The sequence below is a fragment of the Anas acuta genome, chromosome 10, assembly GCF_963932015.1.
Source record: "Anas acuta chromosome 10, bAnaAcu1.1, whole genome shotgun sequence".
Classification (NCBI taxonomy): domain Eukaryota; kingdom Metazoa; phylum Chordata; class Aves; order Anseriformes; family Anatidae; genus Anas; species Anas acuta.
The window spans coordinates 6514525-6538943 of NC_088988.1; the positions used below are offsets into that span (position 1 = coordinate 6514525).

The 24419-nt window shown below is 34.7% G+C and overlaps 1 protein-coding gene across 7 annotated transcripts in view; it reads right to left on the minus strand.

The window, feature by feature from the left end:
* The window catches only part of WWOX (WW domain containing oxidoreductase), a 507143-nt gene that overhangs the window by 442399 nt on the left and 40325 nt on the right, over positions 1–24419 (minus strand). Inside the window, exon 6 of one of the 7 annotated variants that reach the window (XM_068693229.1) lies at positions 21431–21601. The exons of 5 other annotated variants lie outside the window; for them this stretch is intronic. In XM_068693229.1, coding sequence (XP_068549330.1) covers positions 21446–21601 — 156 coding nt within the window. In that variant the 3' untranslated portion in view covers positions 21431–21445. Of the gene's footprint in view, positions 1–21430; positions 21602–24419 lie in introns of those variants that run through there. One more of the 7 variants, XM_068693230.1, reaches the window with a different exon arrangement.

The window sequence follows — 24419 nt, forward strand, 5'->3', positions numbered from 1 at the left end:
CAATAATAAATCATGTAAGTATGTGTATGCTGAAGGACAGCAGGAAAATGCCTGGTTTTCTTTAAAGCAGCGTTTTTCAAGCACCTCTTCCCCTCACCTCATTTTATTTAATCTAATCATCAAGAAAAATGGTTGTCAACTGAATATAAGTGCTGACACCATTATCAGCCTTTTCAAAGTGGGGAAATGGAAGAAAATCTTTACTGCTTCCAATATGGTTAATACACAGTTTTGTGACACATTTAGTCCTGACTCATCCTGAAAAAAATGCGCTTTTGTGAAGAAACAGTCTCCATGCCAACGTCTAAAAAACTGAAGTCAATAACTATGCCTTAAAATAATTTTATGATAGACAATTAGCCTCAGTGCTAATATTTTAGCAAAATACAGTATGTCCTACACTTTCTTGGTGATCCCAAGTTTATCAGCAGAAATAAAGTTTATTTGGTAAAAATACACTTTTCTGTGCATCCACAAATGTCTGATAAATTTATAATTTAGACTACATTCATGTAAGAGCAGGATATAGTTTTGGATATTTTGCTTTTAACTAATTAATCATCAAATTTGAGTTGGTTAAATAAAACCTCTTCCAACGCCTCCTATTTAATTGCAGTTTGGCACCAACAAATATATATCAAAATTATAGTATCTCCCTCGACAGGAAGCTCCTTGCTTCCACACACAGTTATGGCTCTCTGCAGAGTAACCAAGAACTGCTGACAACCTTGAACACTGCTACAACAATATTACTATACTTGGCAGAGAAGTACCCTTGCGGCAAGAGAAAAGCTGTAATTTTGACTGTCACTTCACATTACACTAGATATTATTTCACTGTATACACACACACACGCACTCACAAACTCTTAATAGACTATAGTTTTCTTACTGCCCAGCTCTCCTATTATAAATGACAATATAATACCATTGACCTAACGATAGGATCCCTAATAAAGCTAACACTTAGCATCACCGTAACTTTTCTGTTAAAATACAGCCACCATAAATTGTCTTGTCCCGGTCATCTCAAACTGCTTAAGTTGCTTAAAGTTATTTGGTATATTCTATTATTCTTTTTGAAAGAAAGAAAATACATAACAACAAGAAGAAATTATAATTCAATTGAATTTTGAGAATATGTTCTTAAATATTTGAATAACTGCAGACATCTTAAACGTAAATATATTCACCCATGATCTACTTTGTTAAAAAAAAATGGATTCATCTCTAGCACACTCAAAAATAATAATCTTTTTCTAGATGTCCAAAAATAATGTAAGTACAAAGGTAACAATATTTCATAAATAACTGGAAGAGAGAAGCATAGCTAACTTAGACTTCCTCTCTTTGTCCATTTCTCCATCTAGGAAAACAAGGAGAGAACTATTTAATATAAAAGTTTTCATTTTGAGCATACACAGGAAAGGGCCTCTACTTTAAAATTTTAGAGGTACAAAATGTTCTGCTTTGAAGACGAATATTTTTGTGACCCTATAAAAAGGGTATTTGGTTGTTTTCAAACAGATCCAATACTAGAAGTCTAAAATAGGAGTTCACACCAAACCTCACCTCTTCAGTTCTTATTTTATACACTGCATACATTTCATACATACATTTTTGCATGTATATGTGGAACAGGATTTACAAATTACAACTGTGCATTAACAAAATAATCTCAGTGAAATTTGGCCATGATGAGTCACTCCAGATAACAAATCGAGTTACAAATCAAGTTACATGTTTTGAAATACTCTATCAGTTCACTATATTGCAAGTAACTCCTATGTTTTTACCGGACATAAAAAAATATTCAATTAAGCAAACTGCATTTAAACAGATTTTGACCCAAATTACACTTGGAAACAGTCCTAAAAAATTGTGTGGTTCTGACTTTTAGTTTTGCTCAAGCATATTTTGCTTCTACCCTTGTGTTACTGACATGTTTCAAATGCATTTAGAAAGACACCATCTTACTTGCAGGGTTTAGATAAGGAAGCATCACTGAACCTCTTTGCCCTTCTCCAATAAAATGTATCAAAAACTTCAGTACTGTCTGCTGACCGCACCACATTTAACAAGATTCGCAAATGAACCCAGAGTAAGTTTCCCACTGTGACACATTAATAATAAGTTCCTTATCCCATCTATCCCAAGCCATGAATATGTAATGTTATAAAATGAGTCCTTTTCACACAACAGAACCTCAGACGTGAATAAATAAAAACTATCCATCACAAGCCTGTGAAAAATTAATGAGAGTTCTGAGACATAAGAAAAAATTGGTTACTGAGATAAGGTCCAGTATGTAAAAACTATGTTCTCCACCAGCTGTAAATTTTATTTATTTTGAAACTTCACAAAAAGAGTTCCAAAAAAATCTTTTACCATAAGAAAAAGAAACACATTTACCATAAGAAACAGAAAAGGGGAAAATGTTGTTATGGTGAGACATTTTTAAGTAATCCAAACAGTGCTGAGAAATCAGCAAGTGGATCAAATATTACCATAACAGGGAGTTACATTTCCAGTTACAGCAAAGTTGTAACCTTAGATATTTAGAAACAGAGTTTCTATTCCATTTAGTTTCCCTTCAGAATTAAAATTCCTGATGAAATAAGTCAGTATATCTCCCAGAAGTTCACTTACTTGGATAAAAGAATGCACAGAAAGAAATTATTTTCATTCATATGAATGTCTCTTTACCAGTGAAGGCTTTAATCTCTTGATATGCAGTAATCTCTGTTTTGCAATATGAAGAGAAATAAGAAAAAAAAGCATTTTTCAAAAGAGTCAAGCTGATACAATGTTTATTAGTACATTTTCCTAATCTTGCACAAAAGACCATGTTGACGTCTGCGGACTAAAGTGTGGTGCCACAGCAGCTCATTATGACAGCCCTACTCAAACTGCATCACCAAGGAAATACTGGAAATTTGTCCTGAGACAGGGAAACGAGAAGATAAAAAACAAGAGGTACTGCCTAAGTTCTTCAAAGACATTCCCCAAGACAGACAGCACTTAAACTATCCTACCAGTGGACTTCAGAAAAAATTGTATGATCTATAATTTTGTAACATGTTAGCTATTTTGTTGCCTATCAGCAAAAAACAAGTTTATGCTTAGTGAAACAAAACTAGGTCGCTTATTTTTTTCTGAAACCCGTCTCTGCTCACCCAGCTCTCTCCCATTACCTGTGTTTCTCTGTTTTATATCCCACCACCATTCCCATGTCTAGAATCTGCTGGACATCATGAGTTCCTCCAGGCATTCACGGTTTCAGTCTCCTTTCCCAGTTGGTGCTTGTGTATGAGCCGATAAGATCGGCAAGCACATTACTGGCCATTTCCTTAGTTAACAGGACAGGAAACCATAATGAAACAGGACAGCAGTAGAGCCCCCCTTCTTCCCCAGTGTACTGATTAGATTTCTCTATCAAGGAGTGGCTTCATCACATAAAAACCTGATCGAGCAGGATGTTTTATTCTTGGTTTCTTGAAAGTGGCTATGCCTGAAAGGATGGCCTCCAGAGTGCTGTCAGAGGTGTCTATCTGCAAAATAAATTATCTTTTGAAGTCTGCACCAAGAGTGATTGAGTGACTGTGAAGAATTATTTATTAGTCTTAAAATACCAGTGGATACAGTTAAGGAACTATTTTTTTATTTTTTTTTCTGTAAAACTAGTGTGATCTCAAAGAAGAAAGGGAAACAAGGCACAATCCTTTTAGAATGATCAGAATGTTGGATGTGTGCAGGAATAGCAGGTCCCCTCCACAAGGCTTCTGCTCTGTCAGGCAGAGCTCAGGCTGTTCAAAACTCCCAGCTTCCAGATGCATGGCCTGGCTTTCTTCTGGTGTGCTTTCGCTCACATTCATTGTCACCATTTCTCCTTCATGCATTTCGCATTACAAAAACAATAATTCTCACCATTAAAAAAAATGTTAAGAAACACACCCAAAAAACAGCACAGTCCCATTAGCATATATATTTTTTCTTATAATTAAAAAAAAATAAAAATGCCCCCAAATCATTTCTATTACAGCTCTGCTTTTTGTGTGTGCTATTTTGGGGAGCAACACCTAACAGACATTAGCTGCCTCCCCTGTTTTAGAATAACTGACTTTTAAGTCCTTTGGTTTACAAACAGTACCAAAGATTTTTCCTACATTTTCAGCAAAATTTCTTAATGTTTTTCTCTCCCCTTTTTATTCAGGAAATTTTAGTCTCTTAAATAGGTTCACCAGACTACTTGTAAAACCTTGCTGCTTAAATAGGTATTAGATTTCCAACTGTGCCTAGGCAGCCGAAGCTCTCTTTTTTAAATACCCTTATTGCAGGCTGACCTTTCTTGACTTGATACACATATTTTGTAGGGGAAGAGCCTTCAGGTCCATAATCAGTCCAGTCACATGCCCACCATATCTATGTAGGCACGTATGGCAAAAGCCTGCTAAATATCTTTGACATATATTATTAGCACACCTCGAGGTCAACTTACATATCACAACTCCAGCGAAAAAAGGCCAGTTGAGGGTTGATTAATTTTCAGATGTGTTTTAACCCTTACAATATCCATCACTGTATATGAGCTAAAGACACTGAAAAATGCTTTTGGTACTGAAGAGAAAAAAATAACAGACTACTGTTTTTTTCTTGGATTCTCTAGGTCACAACAGACAGCAGCCAACGATGACTAGAAAGGATTTCAATATGCTATTTCCATCTGAAGAGTAGCTGCCCCAGTAATGCACTTCCTATGCTGCACCAGCATCAACGATGCTCTATATTTTTATATGATCTATATTTTTACTTGTTTGGCACCATGGTGGTTGCAACTGGCAGTGCAATAGATGAGTGGGCAAAGCATGAAATTAAAAGATTCCTGCTAGTGCTGACTGTGCAAAATCTCAGCCAGTAGCAGCCAAACACCAGAATGTTTATTTTTAAACTAGGGCAATATACCATTAGTTCTCAAGCTTAATTCAATTGATTTTCAAGCAAATAACAATAAAATTAACCCCTAGATAGGACAACCTTTCAGTGATGGATGAGTGTGCGATAGCAAACACCAAACCTCATGCAATGAATTCCCCTGTGGAATGGCCAGGCAGATCCGGACAAAAGTGACTCTGCAGCCAAAAGGAGTTCCCTGCTTCATCACCTCAGCAAAGATGGATTCCACGACCTTCTGAAAAATGCCTATATATAATTTTTGCTGAATAGGCCCCTCAGTTAACAGCAGAATCCAATTTGCAATTTAGCTTTAAATGCACACTCCACAAAAAGCTATCAGGTAAGAAAAAAATCTGACATGAAGATACAAATGCTTTCTGACATACGTAAGTAAAAACTAATACTATGACGTTTCTCAAATTAGCCATTTAGTGTGTGCATACACTGAAGAAGTTTGAGAGTATAAGCATTTATTTTGTTTTTACATTTTTTTAGACCAAGAAAATATTTATGAAAAGAATAATAAATAATTAATTGTACTGGCTGCAAGCTGGGATTCTTTGCTGGTTAAACTATATGCAGTGAAATGGCATTTAAATTATATGAGAGAATTGATTCAAATGGCTTCCATTAGCAATTTGGCAGGCTGCTGTGAATTGCTCCTAATCAATTTTAAATAATGCTATCCTATCTGCGAATTAAGGCATCCTCATGTTAAACATCTCCATGTTGCAGACCAGTAAATCAGTGGCTAAAATACAAATTTCTTCATATCTTCTTATAACTCATTGTGTTTAACAGCATGCCATGAGTGAAACTTACATAGAATAAAATAATCACATGTGCCTTTAGAGAAGAATTCTGGACTCTAAAGGTTTTCTCTTTTATTTAACGTCAATGAATATTTAAAACTAGTGTTGTTGGCCACTTTACAGTACAATTTTATCAATCAATAGTAATTAGATCCATTTGAGCTGTAAATATTCACTATAGATGTAAGATGTAGCATAACTATATGAAGCAGGTGTGCTTTCATTATTTTTAAAAGTTCATATAATACAGACTGCCAAGGTGTCAGCAGACATTGGGGGTTTTGTTTCTCGTCTCTCTCTAACCTATCAATACAATTTGTATTTTTCAGTTTGACTTCAACTGCCTGACAAAGAAACTTTGCTCATTTAGATGTTGCAAAATGATGGGATATTACCTCAACAAGATAGCTTTAGAAGGTCATAACCTTCATTGGTTTCATATGCTTGCCAAAGTAGGCAGGTAATATGTAAGTGAGCGTATCTGTCTGTCTTGGTATGGACTCTCAAGAAAGTTTGTCCCAGCAGTATTGATGTTTCTGATATTCAGAAAGTCTTTCATTAGTCTGATGTCCTTGGAATGTCCAACTCTTAACTGACCATACTTGACAGTCTTAAATTAAAAAATAAATAAACAAATAAATAAAAGCTAAGAGAGGGTGGAGCCTTGGTTCAGGAAACTTTCTGAATACAAGAAACTATTAAGATAATGGTAACAAGGACATTATTAATGCCAAGTGAATATAATGGAATCAGTTGAAAAAGCATTGCAATGTATTTTGCATCTTAAATCATCTTCCTCAGAACAGAAAATTACCTAATAAACTGGCTTAAAAGGTGAAAAAGCAGATTCAAAAATGTACAAGGAATCCAGTTTTTGTGGGCTGGGGGGATCTGGAGAGGAAGAGTATGAAGCGTGTTTTTTGCACACGAAGAAAACAATTCTTTAACAGACTGTGACAGCTAAAGTAAATCAAGGATTTACTTTACCAAAGCAGTAAATGTAGTGATGAGGAACTGCTTCCAAAAGACTGTAAAGCAAAGTGCTGTAGTAAATAAAGCCTTCCCACATGCTTCCACAGTTTAGCTCTGAACTTTAGAAGCACGACTTTCAAGAAACACGTCACGGCACAGAACACCTTTGCTTACTTATACCCCACCACTGCCCTGTCTCTTCCAATGCAAAATGTGGAGAAATTGAGGACAAATATGCAAATGGAGCTGTAGAGGCAGGCATATAGCTAATATTAAGTAATTCCTTATTCTACTACATTCCTTTATGAACTGACTATAGAGTATATACTATATAGTATAGTCAGTTCAAAGAAGAGATAGTATTGTGTATGGAGGTTTAAGAATGTTTATTGTATGCCTATAATGCTCAAATTCCACAGTGCCTATACAGATACAGTAACTTGATGGCCTCCCAGGTAACTGCAACCATGTGTGCCCTTGAATGAAAGTGGCACCCTTCCAAGTCTGAGGCTGAAGAGAGAAGACTGGAGATGTCAGGGGCTGTGGGCAGATATTTCCTGTGAGAACTAAATAATATCACACCCTAATTTACAGTTAATCCTGATTTAAAATCAGAATACTGTACCCCGATATTTTCATGAGATTATCTCATCCCTAAATCATGCTTAAGATACTCAGGAAATAAGGGTTCTGTGCTCAGTTCTCTCCAATACCTGAGGTCTCTTGATGAGGGCTGGCTAATGGAAGGAGCAGTCGTGAAGAGTATAAATAAATACAAAGAACTAAAAGGCAGCATATACAAGGCACCTTATTTCCAAATCTACCCTGCCCTGACCCTGCAATGAGTGGCAACAAAAGTTCTTAGCTTTGTTTTAGGGCTTGAGATATACAGGGTACAGCATTTGCCTCTGTTGGCAATGTTCATTCAGTGTTGGTGGTGATGTTGCTAAGAACAGTGATACCACCACCTATGCCATTTCTGATGCCCCATGGAAGATCTAGAGTCAGTGGCTAAACTGTTCAACAGTGTTTCCACTGGACTCCACAATGCTGTGGGTATGTGACACGAGCCCCCTTGAACTGATTTTACAGTTTGTCGAAGTATGCAGTCACGTTGCATCCATTGCATGCAATCACACTTTGTGCTGTGCAGACAGCTGAAGATGAGCTCAACAACAAAATCTACAGAGCCACAACACGCTGCTGACTTGGACCCAGGTGTGGGTTTATTTCACCTTCTAAAATACGTTGTCTCTGAAATACTTCATTTTTTTCCACGATTTAAACTTCAGTTCTTTTAGTCATGTATTAATTGTATCAGTTATTTGTATCCACAGCTATCACGTACTCTCAAAAGTCTTTTTATCTGACAGAAAGGATGATACTGTATTGTACATTAAGATGACAGTTGCTTAGTTATCATGGTGTGAATACACAAGACAATAGTAGTTAAAAGTGAAATAATTTTAATACCAAGAACATCTAGATCATATCAGCAGATGCCAAGTTTAAAATATATACCCCTTTCCTTCCATGATAAAAGCAAAGACACTGAAAAGAGGCTACTTCTCTTTTGCCTTTCTTGTGAAACTTACTTATTTCATCACCTACTCAAAGGATAATTTGAAAATACCATCTAATGTGAGAACCCTGGTATCAAATTTTGTCTTGCAAAAGAGTTTTGTGGTACGTTAAATACTTGAAAATAGAGGTCTACAGAGGAAAGAATTAATATAACCTACATAGCAAACAATTAACGCAACCTTAATGCTAAACAATCTTTGAACTCAGCACATTTGGACAAGACTACTTATCAAAAAATTACTGTTCTTATTTCTGTTGGTTGCTAAACAAGGTAATACAGTAATACTTACCACAACAGTATTATGCAATGATCCAGTTTTAATGCATACCAGCATTCAAGAAATTAGATATAGAGAAAATCTCTCAAGAGTACTTAAATTTTAATCACTTTTTTATTGTTATATTGCAGGAGTCAAGAGTAGAGTAAACAACGTTCTTAACCCCACAGGGCCTTAAGCAGGTACTTCGTACAGAAATGCGAAGATGCTAGCAATTTGTACTGTTCAGAGATGCTAAAAAAGTCTGCCGTCATTCAATACCCCCTTGTATCATTAAAAGATTCTTATGCAGCTCATTCACTGTCAGTTCAGATACCTTAAATCCATCAATAATATTGGGAAAAAAAAAAAAAAAAACAGCTAGATTATCAAAACAACATTTAAACAAAGCTTTAAACTAACCTCTGACAAAAATATTTTCTTTAAGGGTATTTCACAAACCTGTACAAGACCAAAAAAAATAGCATACAAAACCACATTGCTTATGTTTTCTAAACTAGTCTAGAATTTTCTGTAGAAACAGTTACTTGGCTGGCTAAGTAGGACAGCTAGTACATTTCGTGTCTTCTTCAAATAACATATTTTATGAGCATTTCTATCCCAGAAATAAAAACCTAGAGGTTCAAAAATCAGTACTCTACACTAGTTATAGACATGTGTTTGACAAATTTCCTATTCAAAACATAAAATCCATACACAGGTGGATTGAACTTATTAATGTTTAGGCAAAGTGCAAATTTAATCCATGAATACATCCACTTCAGAATGCTGATGCACACAAAGATACTTAGATGTATCAAAGCCAGTGCTGGACCCTCCGTTGCCTCTAGAAGACAGAATAGTTTTCTCAACACTCTTATATAACTGATTAGGAAAAAAAGCCTAGAGTATCTCAGTACGAAACTATCGATAGGCAAACGGGCATTCTTCTATTACAAAGTTATATCATCTATGGCACTTGAAAAAAACAATGTTCATTAACTCTATGAATAAACTCTATGAAAAGTTCTGGACATTCACTGCCTTTATCTTTCTATGCTGACGTCAACTAACGTTGGTAATACATTCATCAATTTAGGAAGCAAAGAATAAAGAGGTACTTTTGGAAAAACAACTTTTCTGTTCTGAAAGTATCAGCTTTACATACAGGGCTCAAGACATCTTATGACATTTTAAAGTGTATTTAACATCTTAAAAAAAAACTGCAAATGGCTTTAGTCATTTACTGTAAATGTCCACTATAGGTCTCATGCTCATCAGATGGAGTATATCTAGCACGTATTTATGGTTTGCTGTTGCTTTTCAAAACAAAAATATATAAATCTTAATACTCTCAGTTCTAATGTGCGGATACAATCCATACTCTAACAAACATATGTAGGATGTAACCCTGTATATGCTTTAAGAATACAAAGTGGACAAATACAGCTTACAACTTCACGTACACCAGTACTCTCCCTTCATCATCTGAAATTTGGCAAAGAAGTTAAGAGATGTGCTCTTCTTTCTAAACTTTCTGTAAATATCATGGATCAAACAAGATCACCTTCAGGCTGCCACCTTCAAGGGATTTTTGTTTTACCATGATTTTTGAATGGAACAATGCAGACAGAGCATTTCACCATGAACTGTCAAATTCTTTGTACAGATTCAAGGGAAGTCTTCACTTTTCTCTTTTATTTTTTATTTTTTATCTTACAAACAGAAAAGGACATTTAAAACAGCAATGCATAAGCACCAGTCTTAGAGATCCCAGTTCTGTTTCTGCTAAACTCACTGCCAAACTCCCATCAATCAGGAATCACAAAAGAGCTATTTCATAAACTAATATTTCATACTTTATCTGTTTGGCTTTCTTCTCAGATCCTGCTACTAGAAATATTCCTATTTTAAGAAAATGCTACCAACCCCTATAAATTTGACACATTTAATATTATCAGGAGAAAGTTTCTCAAATCCTGCACATTCACATTCAGACCAAACAAATAAAGCAGTCTCCTAAAAAGAATCACTACCATGCACTACAACTTTAAACTTCAATAATGGAAGATTAGTAAGAATATTTGATGTAGTCAATAGATTAGTTCAAAAAAAAAGTTTGCAAGCAGTTGAAGGAATTATCTGATAAGAAGATAAAATTAAATTGCCACAATTATCTTGCTAACCTAAACAAAACGGGATGAAAACAAACAAGTGCTTACATTGTCAGGTGTTATTTCAACCAGGAAACCTTGCAATGCATTATCTCACTGACAGCGTTCACCAGAGAAAGACAATGCTCCCTCTATAGATTTGAGATCTAATTCTTAGGTGAAAAAACTCTTCAAATACTGTTTTCAATTCTGGAAATAGGATAAACAACAGAAACCAAAACCAATCTGACTGCAAGGGAAAGGAATCAGCAGGTGTCAAACTCTTCCCCCCTCAACCCCTAAAGGCAAGGTAAACAGAGAGAATCAACAGAAAGAAAACTACATTTTCAAATATTATGGCCAGGTTTTCTTTACACATGGACTAATGGGCAGTCTTTCCATTCCTGCCTTTTATGTTCTAATCCTACATACACAACCTCTCTTTACATTTTTCTATGTGTTTTTCCTATCATATGATTTATTTATTTATTATTTTTTTTTACTCTTCCCCATTCATGATACACTGTAGTCTTTCATGTCAACCGCTACTCTTGGAACAGCTTCCTGCGAGTTCAACAAGGGCCCTGTCTTTGAAAATAAACTTGAAAAACATTTTGGCCAGAAGTTCTGAAATGTGTGCACTTTGGGCTCAGCAGCTCTGTCAGTATAAAGTTGCTGATTTTGAGAGCTACTGAGTAATCAACCCTTCCAGTGATTACCACCAAAGTGCTCTGATTCTACTATGTATGGTGTTGTCAGAGGTGTAAAGTATCTTAACATGAAAAAGTGTTTGTTCCTATTCTCATTTATCAATGCCTACTTCAAAAACATCCGTAGTTTCACACTCTAGCAGTAGGTAAGAGTGTTGGATCAGGAGGACAAGGGAGAAAACAAACAAGAAATACCTGTCAGATTCACAGATAAAAAATACAGGAGGTAAAGATGAGCTGCATCAGGAAGGACTTATCCAGACAGAAGAAACTGCATGGAAAGATGGATCAGCTGGAGATAAGAGTCAAACCAGACAGCCTTCAACAGAGTGCTTTTGCACTGTCTCGAAGGAGTGGAGCCAACTGGTGCAATGCAAGGGTAAGAATATTTCTCCTTGAAAACCAGATTTTAATATGCAATACAACATACATTATCAGGTATGTTAAGCTCTGCTGCTATCTATAGTGTGATTTTATGACTCGCGTGAACACAGGGAGGGGATATGTATACTAACAAAACCTAAGGTGCTAGGAAGGTAAATAAAAGAAAATTTAGGGCACATTGCCTACAAGCATTATGTTTTTTAATCCTGATCTACAGTTATATATTTGAAACAAATTATGAAATTAAGGCTTCTAAAACCCATTTGCTTGGAGATGATGACACACAAGACAGTATAAAACAATTTGTCTACATGCCTGTGGAAAATATGAGCAACATCAAGAGTCTTTATACATTTTAAAACAAAACCCATTCTCTCTTAAAAGTCATAAATAGTTCCACATGGAATTCTTACTAATATTACAACAACAGTATTGCCCTAGTTCACACAGGTAGTATTAATAAAATGTTCTCCATTGAGTCAAACCTTTCCAAAAGTATTCACTTGAAGAGTTATGTACATTAGAACAATAAACCTCAGTTCAACACAGTTCCAATTCCTGATCTAGTCAATAACTTGAGATTAGAATGTGATTTCTGAAATAAAAAGCAAAAAAGCATATTCTACAGAGAAAGTTTATATTACGAAGGTAATATATGCATGAAGATTTTATGTTTAACTGATACTGTAAAAAAGTTTTTCCATAATACCTCAAAACATGATGAACTAGATTACTTTAAAAGTTTAGATTCTTCTGGTTTGAAAATAAGCAATATAATGCTCCCTACAATAAAGAAGAGAACTCAAAGGAACATTTCATGCTAAATGCTTTACATACAAATGGATTTGTGCTCTATTTTTACTGGAACTTTGTCGTGTTTTGTGAAACCACTAATAAAAATGTTCATTATAGCTTAGGAAATGTGTGGAAAGAGATGTCTTTATCTAAAGCAAGGCTTGGTCCATGTTAGCTGAGACCACACACAGTGGTTAATATTTGCCAAAGAATGTAGCTTTTTACAGCAACCAGGTCAAAAAGACAGTATATCAACTTTCAAATAAATTTAAAATAATGCAAAAATGTTTAAGTTATATATCCAAGACCTCATCAGCTTTTAATTTAAATGGCTGCTGGGAACAGTATACAAAATCATACTTTATGAAGTTTTGAAATCTAGGGTCATCTTTCATAACAAATAATCCAATAAAACTGAAGTTAACATCAGTGACTAATTTCAACTACAATAAAACAAAAATTAGTTTATGGACACAAGCTAAATATACTGAAACTTTGAATACCTTTGAAATTTAACCAGTAGATTTACAGAAGAAGTGGGCCTCATCCATCTACCATCTAAACATACACAAAAAGTTATCAGATTTTCAACAGTACACTCGGAGCAATCACTGGGCCCCATTCGAACCACAGAAGAGTTGCTGTGCTTTGCACACTTAGTTCTTTATGTCTTTCATCACAAAAAGCAGCCAACTCAGATTACTACTGACAGGATGAGGAGGTTGGTGTTTTTTCTGTTGTTGCTGATTTTTTTTTAATACTTTCTTCTCTGCAGCCCCCACACTTGGTATCACTACACATTTATCTACAACGCAGATAAACGTTCACATTTTCTGCTGTGTTTTACAAAAACATTGAAGTGCTTAATATACTTTTATGAGTGTTTGAGAGGCTCTTGACAAGACAAGGAATATTTCTTGACTGTCTCAGAAGGAAAGAACCACTAGAGAAAAGGACAATGATATTTGTTTTAAACAAGTGGTGTTTTTTTTTTTTTTGTTTTTGTTTGTTTTGTTTTGTTTTCTTTCTGGGTATGGGGAAAGAAATTAGTGACCCACAAATATGAGGGTTACTGGGAAAATCTGTGAACTTGTATGGTCAAGAAAAAAACAGTTTTCAGTGATGACAGAATGCAAGCAAACTAGATATAGATAACATAGCCTTCACAGAGAGTGAGATTATTAAATTTTGGATCTTTCCCATATTAAAATAAGCATAGATTCCCTGTACTACTATCTTATACTAGTATTAAAGCTTTGAATCTGAAACAAATCAAAACATTCTGAGATTGTGCCCCCAGATAATAGCTCTTTTAATATCTCCTTTGCAGGTTAAATTCTTAGAGGAAAACAGAATTAGGTTGCAATGAAGAACAAGCTAAATGACAAGGAAAGGAAGTAAAATGAGAAAGAGTGAGAGTTGTGCAGTAGGCTCTCACATGGTCACCCATCCTGCCACTAATGTGTCTTGTCCGCCACGACACAGGTTGCCATGATGTCCCTTTAATTTTCAAATCCTGCCTGCACAAGTTATGACAGAGATCCTGAGGCAAAAATAAATATATCATATATAATTAAAGACTATACCCATATAACCACAGAAGCAGAGTTCTCACTCTGTAATGCCTAAGGAAGAATATAAAAATATGACACTGCCTTGGGAGACTCTCCTACTCTCTAGCAAGTTTTAGGCTCAGGACATCCAGAATCAGAGATGGTACCTTGGTGTCTAATGACTCTTTTTTATTAACTTTCATTAACTTAAGTAATTGCTTTCAGATCCATGCAAACTTCAGCAGCCACAATGTCCAGAAAGTTATTGCTTTGCTATTGCCTTCTGCAGAAGTGTTCAAATCCAGCTTTGAAGCACAAAAATAATTTGAACTGCTCTCATATGAGAAAGAAAAGATGTTCTCATAAAATAATCCAGAACAAGAAAAAGATCAGAGTTACACCATAAAAATGATGGCATGTATTCAGTTAAAATGCAGAAACCTAAATCTTCACAGAGAATGAAGTACTATCAACTTCAATAAAGCTGTAAATAAAAACGTTTTGCTAATCTGAGAAAAAAAAACCTCTAGGATTTGACTCATTACTGCTAATCATTCATTAATTTTCATATTTTTCTCAAGTATTCATATACCAAGGAACTGATCCTCACCACAATTCATGTTATTTGCAGATACAAAAATTTGCACAAGTCTCTCTCTATATATTTTCTAATAGAAGAGCAAAATAAAACAAATCTCACGCGTAACTTTTAATCTACTAGAGTAGCAATTATAGAAAGCTCCAGTAAAAAGCATCTGAAAAATCTCTTTCCAGCCAACACAACTTAGCCAGCTGCTTCTCACAGATACCTGCCAGGAATGGGGTGCAAAACCATTCACTAGTCTTTGCTATATAGAAAAGACTACACAAAAATACTTAAAATTTAATTTAAGTCTGTCAATCACTTCCTGTCTTTCACATACATGTGGAAAGAATCCTCCACCCACCCCTCTGAAGTTACTGACACATTTAAAACCCAATGGCTATAGCTACATTTAGCAGATTCATTTTAAATTAGCTTTGTCAACATCACTACAAAGTGTTTGGAAGGACACAGTAAGTGGTCTTTATATGTTCTTACCCAAAATATAAAAAAGGGTATTTTCCTTCAGTAATCATTTTATTCATAATTTAACTTGATTTAAAATATAGCAATACCTCCGCGCTATCTGATTTATTAATGCTGGATGAATACAATTTTGGACAACATCAGGTGTCAATTTACCTCCCGATAACTATTTATTATGTTTCTGTTCACTAGCTGTTCCATCACAGTTGTTGTCAGTAGCCTAAGTCTATTCTAGATGCTGTATGTACAGCCAACCTTTGCAATATTCCTTGTCTTTTTTTCCCCCCTTTCAGTTTCCCAAACAGCCAATTAGTAAAAATGCACACTGTTTAAGCACAGTGAAAGATGACAATAGCCACAGCAGAGATACTAACCTTACACAGAGGTGCAAATATTCTTTTCACAGGGATTAGTGCTGTGATTTTATCCATGTACATTTTTAAACCAGGAAAATGAAAAATCCCAGAAACAGTTTTAAATTTCTTATTTGGAAGACTTTTAGTGAATTTCAATACAAGGTTTAAATACTTCTCTTTTTAAAATTACCAGATAGTTTTTAATTCTATGTTCAAGGGAGAAAGAAAAAAAAAAAAAAAAAAAAAGTTAACAAAATATTAAGGGAAGAAATGAGAAGCACTTAGATCACTCAGCAACCAAAGTCTAGATTTCTGTTTCAATCTAATATTACAAACGAATAGTTCAGCATGTGGCCTGGAACACAAGCATTTCAGGATTTATTTTATCTCATCAAAATCAAATTTTAAGGTATTTTATATCCTGCCTTTTTATTAAAGGTAGAGGGTTGTTTTTTTTTGTTTGTTTGTTTGTTTTTGTTGTGTTTTTTTTTTTTTTTTTGAGAACAAAAAGGATGGATTTTTCTTTTGTCTTTTAAACAATTTCAAAATAATTTAAATAGATTACCTGGATCTAATTTAAACACATTATAAAATCTAAGTTAATTATCTTTAATTTTAGGGGAAAACACAGGTAAAATATCCTAGCATACGAGCAAGATAAGTAAATTCAAAGCTATGTTAATATTCCTAAGCTTCCAGTTCTGATCAAAGTAAAACATGAGCATTCATGTAACAGAAATCAAAAATTTCTTGCCCCCAAATAGAATAAATTAAAGCAGAGAAAGCTACAATGCTCCAATCATAGTTCAGAACGGATATTAACTTACTTTTGAGACACTGCCTTTAAAAATAAAAACAATGACATGGAATAAACCCAATTGTGGATAAATTCAGGATGAGTATAGATGTAAGCTTTTATTTGACTCCTTTTTACACCATTCCCACAGGATGTCACTATTGCTCCATGTCAGTGGGGCGCGTGCCCAGAGAACATTGGCTAGTTCCGTACCCTACTCTCTGGAAGGCAACATGATGCAGTCATATATAGGTATCTCCTGTTTTTGCAAATAAGACTGCAATAATGACTTATCCCTCTCAGCTGTCCTGTTACAAGCTCAAATATTTGACGATCTAAAAGAGTTAAAACCTGTTACAGTCCTTTTTGCTTGGAACACTAACAAATGTGGAAATAATGATGTTGATGCCAGCACATTGTCCCTATTCAAAGGAGCACATGCTTCATCTAAAGGCACTAAAGAATCCTCTTCTTTAACTTCTTATATTTTCACTCTTTATAATTTATTTTCCAGGTATTCATGTCATTCGACAGATTTCTTTCTAACAGCATAGTGACATCTCGTGGTGACACTCAGAAATCCTAGCTTGAGCACAGATTTCTTTTTTGTGAAACATATAAATCTACCACTATTAAAAAGTTAGAATCCAAACCCTATCAACATCCGATGCTCTAGTCAAGTATTATCTCTGTGAGAAATGGAATCTAACAGAGATCCTGCACCGATTCAGCTGTTACAGTCATCCCTGTAGAGACGAGAGAATTCCACATTTCCCTGCCTTTAACAAACCAGTCACCCTCTCCACTGCTATTGTTTGGCAAATGCATAACTAGAGTTTTAAGTTGGGAAGTAACTTCTCAGAATCAGAAATTTCTAGGAAAAAAGAAAAAAAAAAAAGGCAAGAAAAACTAAATAAACGAGAAGAATTTATTTATTTTTTTTAAACACAGATACAAAATTTAGCCTTGGCATGTTAACCAGTGAAATTGAACTCAGCCAAAAGTAGATTTGAGTCAACATATATGTATTATACTTCTGATAGTGGCATTTTAAAAAGCAGATTTTTGAGTGTTTCAGTTCAGCTTAGTTAGTACACTAAGCAGAAGAATAACATATTTTTTTTCAAAGTTTTGCTTGGATTTTTTTTTTTGTTGTTTATGCTTTTTTTTTTTTGCAAATACATTTGTTTCAGTAAGGTAAAAACTAAGATGTTCATATTGTTGGCAGATTTAAAAAAAGAAGTAGTTTTTTGTGGTTTGTTTGTTTTTAGCATTTTATAGCAAATATTTTCTGTTGTAAAAATGACGTGAATGTTTTGTACAGTCCCTTCACCTGTTAGCACTACTTAATGGATAGTGACACTTAATGAACAATGTATTTGTAAAGTGCTGTACCTAAAACAAGGCATCATCAGCAGAAATCAGAAAAGAAAATTTCCCATTCTGCCATTACCATATATGCAATGTAACAATAATGAAGACCAGGTGCACACATGTGTGAGATATTTTATACAAGAACAGCAAAACTGTCACTGTGGTCAGCAGTCTGTGAAGAATATAAACTAGAAAAATTACAATGTTGCAAACGAAAAACCCCTAAAGTAATTACTGAAGTTTATTTAGCAGAATATGCACCTTTGCTACGCTTAAGGTATTAGTGTTACAGTTTGCGTTGCCCAATATTTCAAATAACCTGCCATCTTCAACCTTGCAAGTAAGCCAATTACACTAGTTTCTGTTGTGCTTGAGACTGAAGTTAAAGCCAACATGAAAATAGCCCACGTTAACAACCCACTGATCCTCAATATAATGCCTCAGTTGTTCTGCTCTATGTGTTCCAGAATAGCCACTCAACATGATGCAGAAGGGGTCCAACGCTCTAAGATACAGAGATCAATTTCCATTCACAAAATGTGGGATGTAATAACACATCTACAACCTGACTGGGAAAATCCTGAGTCTTGCAATACAACGATTCTTCATGGTTACAAGGCACAGTTTAAAACTGAAATGAATCAAAGCCCATACAGCAAACAATCACCCCTTTCTTTCAAAAAGCCTCAAGATCTGATCATTTTTGGCGTCTGACTCGTGCTTGGCATGGACAGCTCTTTCAAGTAAACACTGTAAGAAGCTATGCAACAGACACGATCACAATACCGAAGATGTCAACAACTGAAATACTCTGTTACTGCTGAATAAAGTATTCTGAAGTTTGGCCAAGAGCTCTATCAACAACAAAGCTTAATTCCCTTCTTTTTCACTGGGATAGTCATTTCTTTCCAAGAATAAATGACTTTTATTGTTTCTTTAACTGCTCTCTGTATATATTCTTGAAACTGTTGTTAGACTGTAATGCTAGTAAAACACAAACTGCTACCAGTAATAAGCTTTCTGAACTCCTGGCACACTTCAAATGACTAAAGGGATTAGCTTGTTGCTTTACAGTTTTCCACGTTTTCACACACCTTGCCATGGTTTAAATCATCCCTATCAAAAACTCATATTCAGCCTAAGGAGTCTAAAAACAACCAGATCTGGAATTTTTAAAGAGCATCAGAAATTTTCAAGGCCAAATCCCTTTAAGGTGCTTGGGTAATCAATCAGCTTCTTTAGCAATAAAGAAAACAAACATAGACGTAATTTTTTGATGTCAGAGTCTGAAACCAAAGCAAAACATGACAAAGCCAGCTGTAAAAATAGTCAGAAAAAGAAGAGTGGTCACACAGGAGTTAAAAAACCCTTCATAAATTATAGAGCATATATTACAGCTTCTCATTTCAGGCGTGATACCACAAATCTTAATCATGCAAAGAACTGCTTTGTTTCCTCATCAAAAGATAGGGAACTAGAGGGAAGTTTTAGCTCATTTAACTCATTGTTAATGACAGTGCAAGAATTCTTTCATCAAAATAATTTAAAGTAATGTATTCATTCCTTTATATCTAATTAAAAATATCCTGGAGGGCAAATCCAGAAAAACCCACAGTCACCTTGGTGAAGATAGGTTAGGTCTCAAAATGCAAACTCCACAGGCTTCTGAATATAGGATGAGACACAGGATGCTGAAAGTGTGCAAAAGAATCTGCACCAACTTGCCACACAGAACAGCTCTGCCAGGATGTGTTCCTTGCAAACCTGTGGGACTTAGCGATTAGTGGAAATTGTGATTATTCACATTCCCTGACCATTTCTCTTTTCCAAAAGTTGACATGGAAAGAGAATGAAAGAACAAAAATGCAAAGTAATTCCAGTGCTGCTCATCACTGGAAGAAAAAGAAATCCTTTCCAACTCCATGTAAGACTTCACATGCCCAATACAGTGACTAATTGAACTGGACATGATTTGAATCAGACTCAAAGACATGGATGAACCACTTGAAATGCAGTGTTGATTCTCCAGCTTTTTATATCAAAATGGCCCTTTAACAAGCTACCAATGCATAAGGGACAGGTTACGCTGAAATACAGCAGAAGTTGCAGAGAAAAGAAAATGCAGTTACATACCAAGTTAATTTCTCAAACAGATTATACACAGTAAAACAAAGTATGTATTTTCTCTCTCAAAAAAAAAAAAAAAAAAAAAAAAAGTGATCTTGGAAAATGATTCTCCAGATGGCAAAGTTCTTCTTTCTACAGAAACTACATTTTTCTTTTCCAAACTACATTCTTACAAACAAAACTCATCTTTTTGGTAACACATATCTTAAGACACATGGATATTAGCTTTATTCAACTAAGCAGCTGAAGTCGCTCAACTAGTTTAAAATCCAAATATGCATCCTGACATGTTTGCATACATATAATTTCCAGGGTTTTTTTTGGGTGCCTGTCAGGAAGTCTCTAGATCCATGTTTATATTGGCCAATGACCTGACCATGTTGGCAAGACAACAACCTTGCTGGTGGCTCTGAGCTGTTAATTAAGTTTAGATGCATCATGAAATCATACTCTTTCAAGCAGGTTATGCAAACTAAACAGTAGGAAGGATCCGAAAACAGCTCCAGGACTGAAATCAGCACCATAGTCTCTTGGACATGTAGATCACAAAATGAATTTTGTGTTTAAGCAATGAAAGCATCAAATAAATGGTTGGTTACAACAGCTTATTAAAAAGGATTAATATTAGATATCTTAAATTGCTAGTCTGTTTTCATCTGGTTTACTTTCTATTGTATGGTTCAAAAAATTGACATTTTAATACAATTGTTATTCCTTTGTTTTTCTTCCTTTTTCCCTCTAGCACCTCCAGAGCTTTATTGCTTTTAACCAAGGCTGCTGAAATGTTCCTAAAAACCACAACATTCATTTTCTCCTTCATGAAAAATTATCTGTGGTGCCTATTACCGGTCTTGCATATTATCTGCCATTTTATGGATTAAATCCCCATCTTCTGAATCCCTGATTCTCCTAACATTGCATAAATCAGGCACTATTACATAACTACAACACACCTTGATGCATCACTGACATAAAACTCAGCTACTCCATTTCAGAGGCTTTTATTTCTTTTTATTTCCAGTTGATATCAACCAATCACTGTACCTACCCGTGGGTATCATTTTCTGCTTCTGAGAGTAGCAATACAGAAATAAATAACAGATTTTTAGAATTTGTATTACAAAACTGACCACAGGCCATTTCTTCTTACACATGACCATTTTTCCACACATATTTCTAAACAGCAGCCCCAGAAGCAGCTTATATATATTATAAAGTATTGCTTTAAATACATCATTCCTCAGACTGTATACATTTTAAAAGGTAACTGAAGAGGAAAATGAAAATTTATGTACTTGTATACTAGAAAAAAAAAAAAAAAAACACAAGAGAAAGCTAGAGTAAAATAAGGCTTATCAAAAATAAATACAAATTTCAACAATTTACTTGATTACAAAGGTTACAAATCAATCTGTGGTTTTCCTACTGTATTCTAAACAAAGACAGCGGCCAGTATCAAATGCAAGTGTTTTGACCTTCTTCTCTATCCTTTCCACTTTACTCGGGACATCTGCCTCCTCTTCTGTCTTCTTCCTTTCAGCTTTAGATGTTTAACTTGCCTGCATTCCTAACTGGAAAGCCTCATTCTCCTCCCATGTGGTGTCGTATGGTCCCAATAGCTGGGAGTGGGAGTAGGAGGATGTAAGACCGTAACATTGAGTAAAGGAGCTGTGGATCCTTCCCCTCTTGATGAGCGATTCTGTTAACTCAAAATTTACTGTCAGTTACATAAATTATAAGTAGAAATCCAACCATCAGTCTACAGCTACAGTTCCAGATATAATCAAGGAATAACAATAAAAAAAAATGTAATTTTATCCTTCCTATCTTCTCTCTAAAATGTTATATCACGTATGTCATGGATACATCCTGCTTCAGTTCATTATTAAATTTTCAGTGACCCATTTCTCAGGAACTCTAGTACAAGTTTCTGTTTAAGGTAATATATAACATATCCTTTAAATAAAAATGTAAAATTCAAGAAAATTGAACCAATTTTCAAGATATAAAGAACCTTAAGAAGATTTAAAATGCTTTCACAAAAGTATTTTGAATGTGGGAGCAGGGAGTTAAGGTTACCTAAGGTTTGTCTTCTCTTAATTTCAATTCCATGTTAATTTAACACTAAATGCTCTAGATCAGTATAAGGCAGCACACACAGAAGTGCCTTATATGTACCAGATGACTCTTGTATCACTGAGAAAAAGAATGTGTCCATGTTGCTGACCAGAATCGTTATCAGCAATATTACTTTTTGCGGTGTTATAGTTCCATTGCTTTTGCATCACTGAAGCTCACCCTCTTAAAACATAAACAAACCGCTCATTTGCAAAAGTGAGATTCACCAAGTTAAAAAATTAAGTTGTACAGATCAGAAATGTAATCACGGGAGACAAGCTCTGAGAGTTTTTCAATCACTGTGGGGCTGCATCAATTTAAAGTCATGTTACATTAAAGAGAATAACGTCTGGGAAAGTCTCCCAGTTGTCACTTTAGATTAGATTTGTTGTTGTTATCAGACTGTGCATTCTGTAGGCTTTTTTTTTTTTTTTTTTTTTAACATTTTAAAGCTATTGCCTTATGCAGCCACACAGTGCATAAAGAAACATGTAACATACAACTTTTTAACAACTTTTTTAATTGCCTAGAGATTAGGAATCTGCACAAACTGTTAGCCTAAAAAGAAAAAAAGAAGTATACACACCTTCTTGAAGCCTATTAACATTTGAACTTTAGCAACCTCAGAGTTACAGGGAGGAAAACCAGACTAACCTTTTTTTTCTTTATTTATTTTATTTTATTTATTTATTTATTAAGATTCAGTAAAGGAAGTCCAGCTTCTAAGTGAAGTCCTGTCGTTCATGTCCAAAGAAAGGTCAACAGAAATCTTTAGTTCTTCCAATAATAAAACTGAACATTCTATCAAAATCTGATGCTGACAGCCAAATGAATTGCACTTTTTGTTGCATAAGTAAATTTTCACCTACATTAATGATTTATTTGTGTAACTGATATTATATTGCTATGACGGTTCTCAGAATTGGGCTTTCATTTCAGACAACTAAACACTTTGTGGAAGATGCAAGATTTACCTACATAAGAATAAAACTGAAGAATTTTAGTTCATTTCTGTAAGTTTTCAAGCTGATCCCTGATTTATTACATTTACTCTGATAATCAAGCTGTCACATAAAGGATTCTTGAATGTTAGTTGTATGTAGTCACATTGTCAAATACTTTCACACAAATGTAGCAAAATCACTAAATATGTTGATATCACTATATCAAAGTAATATTCAAATTAATTCATAGATTAATTCATAAAACACTTTGGGTATTAAAATTATAGCTTCTAATATGAAGTATGTTTTTTCTTATACAGCTTTTAAGGCTGTATAAGTATTTCAGTAGTATTAATCTTTCTGAAAAATAAACTCAGCAGCACTCAAGTCTATGTTCAAATATTTATTTAGCTTCTTGTATGGCCTGCAAACAGTTGGACTGAAACTCTTTCCTGGTATGTAGTATTTTGGTATTAGCATAAAAAAGCCACTCACAGTCTTCCCAGTTACTACAGATGTGCCAAGATGGGCCAAATTAATTCCAACCTTTACAAAAGATCTTTCCACTCCAAGAGAAGACAATGCACCAGCACCATATGACATTTTAAAGCTTACCACTTAATTGAGACCTGCCATGGGTATGGAAAAGAAGTACAGAAACTGATATCTAAAAATAGTTAATAATCAGGTCTGGGGCTTGCAATGGTTATTCTGAAAGTGGACTTTAGCCTTGTATGGACCACCAAACGTATAAAGAATCTTACCCCGAAGTGTGACAGCTGGAACAAGCTCTGTCTTAAAATAGTTCATCTTTAATCTAACATAGCCCTAAATCTGTTCTGGTTCTACAAATGCCTCTAGTTATTTCATTTTTATCAGTGAAGAAAATGAAATAAAAACTATTTCATACTTAACACCAAACAGACCATGTTATCCCAGAAGATGTGTTAAAATAATTTAGCTGTTAAAAGAATCTTTAACTATAAATGTACTAAATTCCAGCACAAAAGATTAACTACAAAAGAAATTAACACTGCCTTAGGAAAGAGAGATAACATTTTTCTAAAGCATTTCTAAAGGTTTTTGATATGCTATTTTTTAGAATTATATCTAGAGAGAACTAATATTTTTAAATGAGACTTTCACAGCTGCTCAAATTTCAAAGTAACGTTTGTGCAAGTTCAAGAATTCTGTGGAACTTGTTTTGACTACTTTAATAAACCATCCATACACAACCTTTATCCATTTAAAGACTAAATACCTAGGAATCAGAATTTATCAATATTAAGGCAAAAAAATATTCACCTAAAAAAAAAAAAAAACGTTGTTCCTGGTTCTCTCAACTGCTTTGTCACAACACATCAAAGTATAACAACATTTTCTCCCCTCAACAACTTAAAAGTTTCCAGGGCTTTACCACCAGTCGAAGCAGTCTGTTTGCATTCTCCAATACAAACTGACA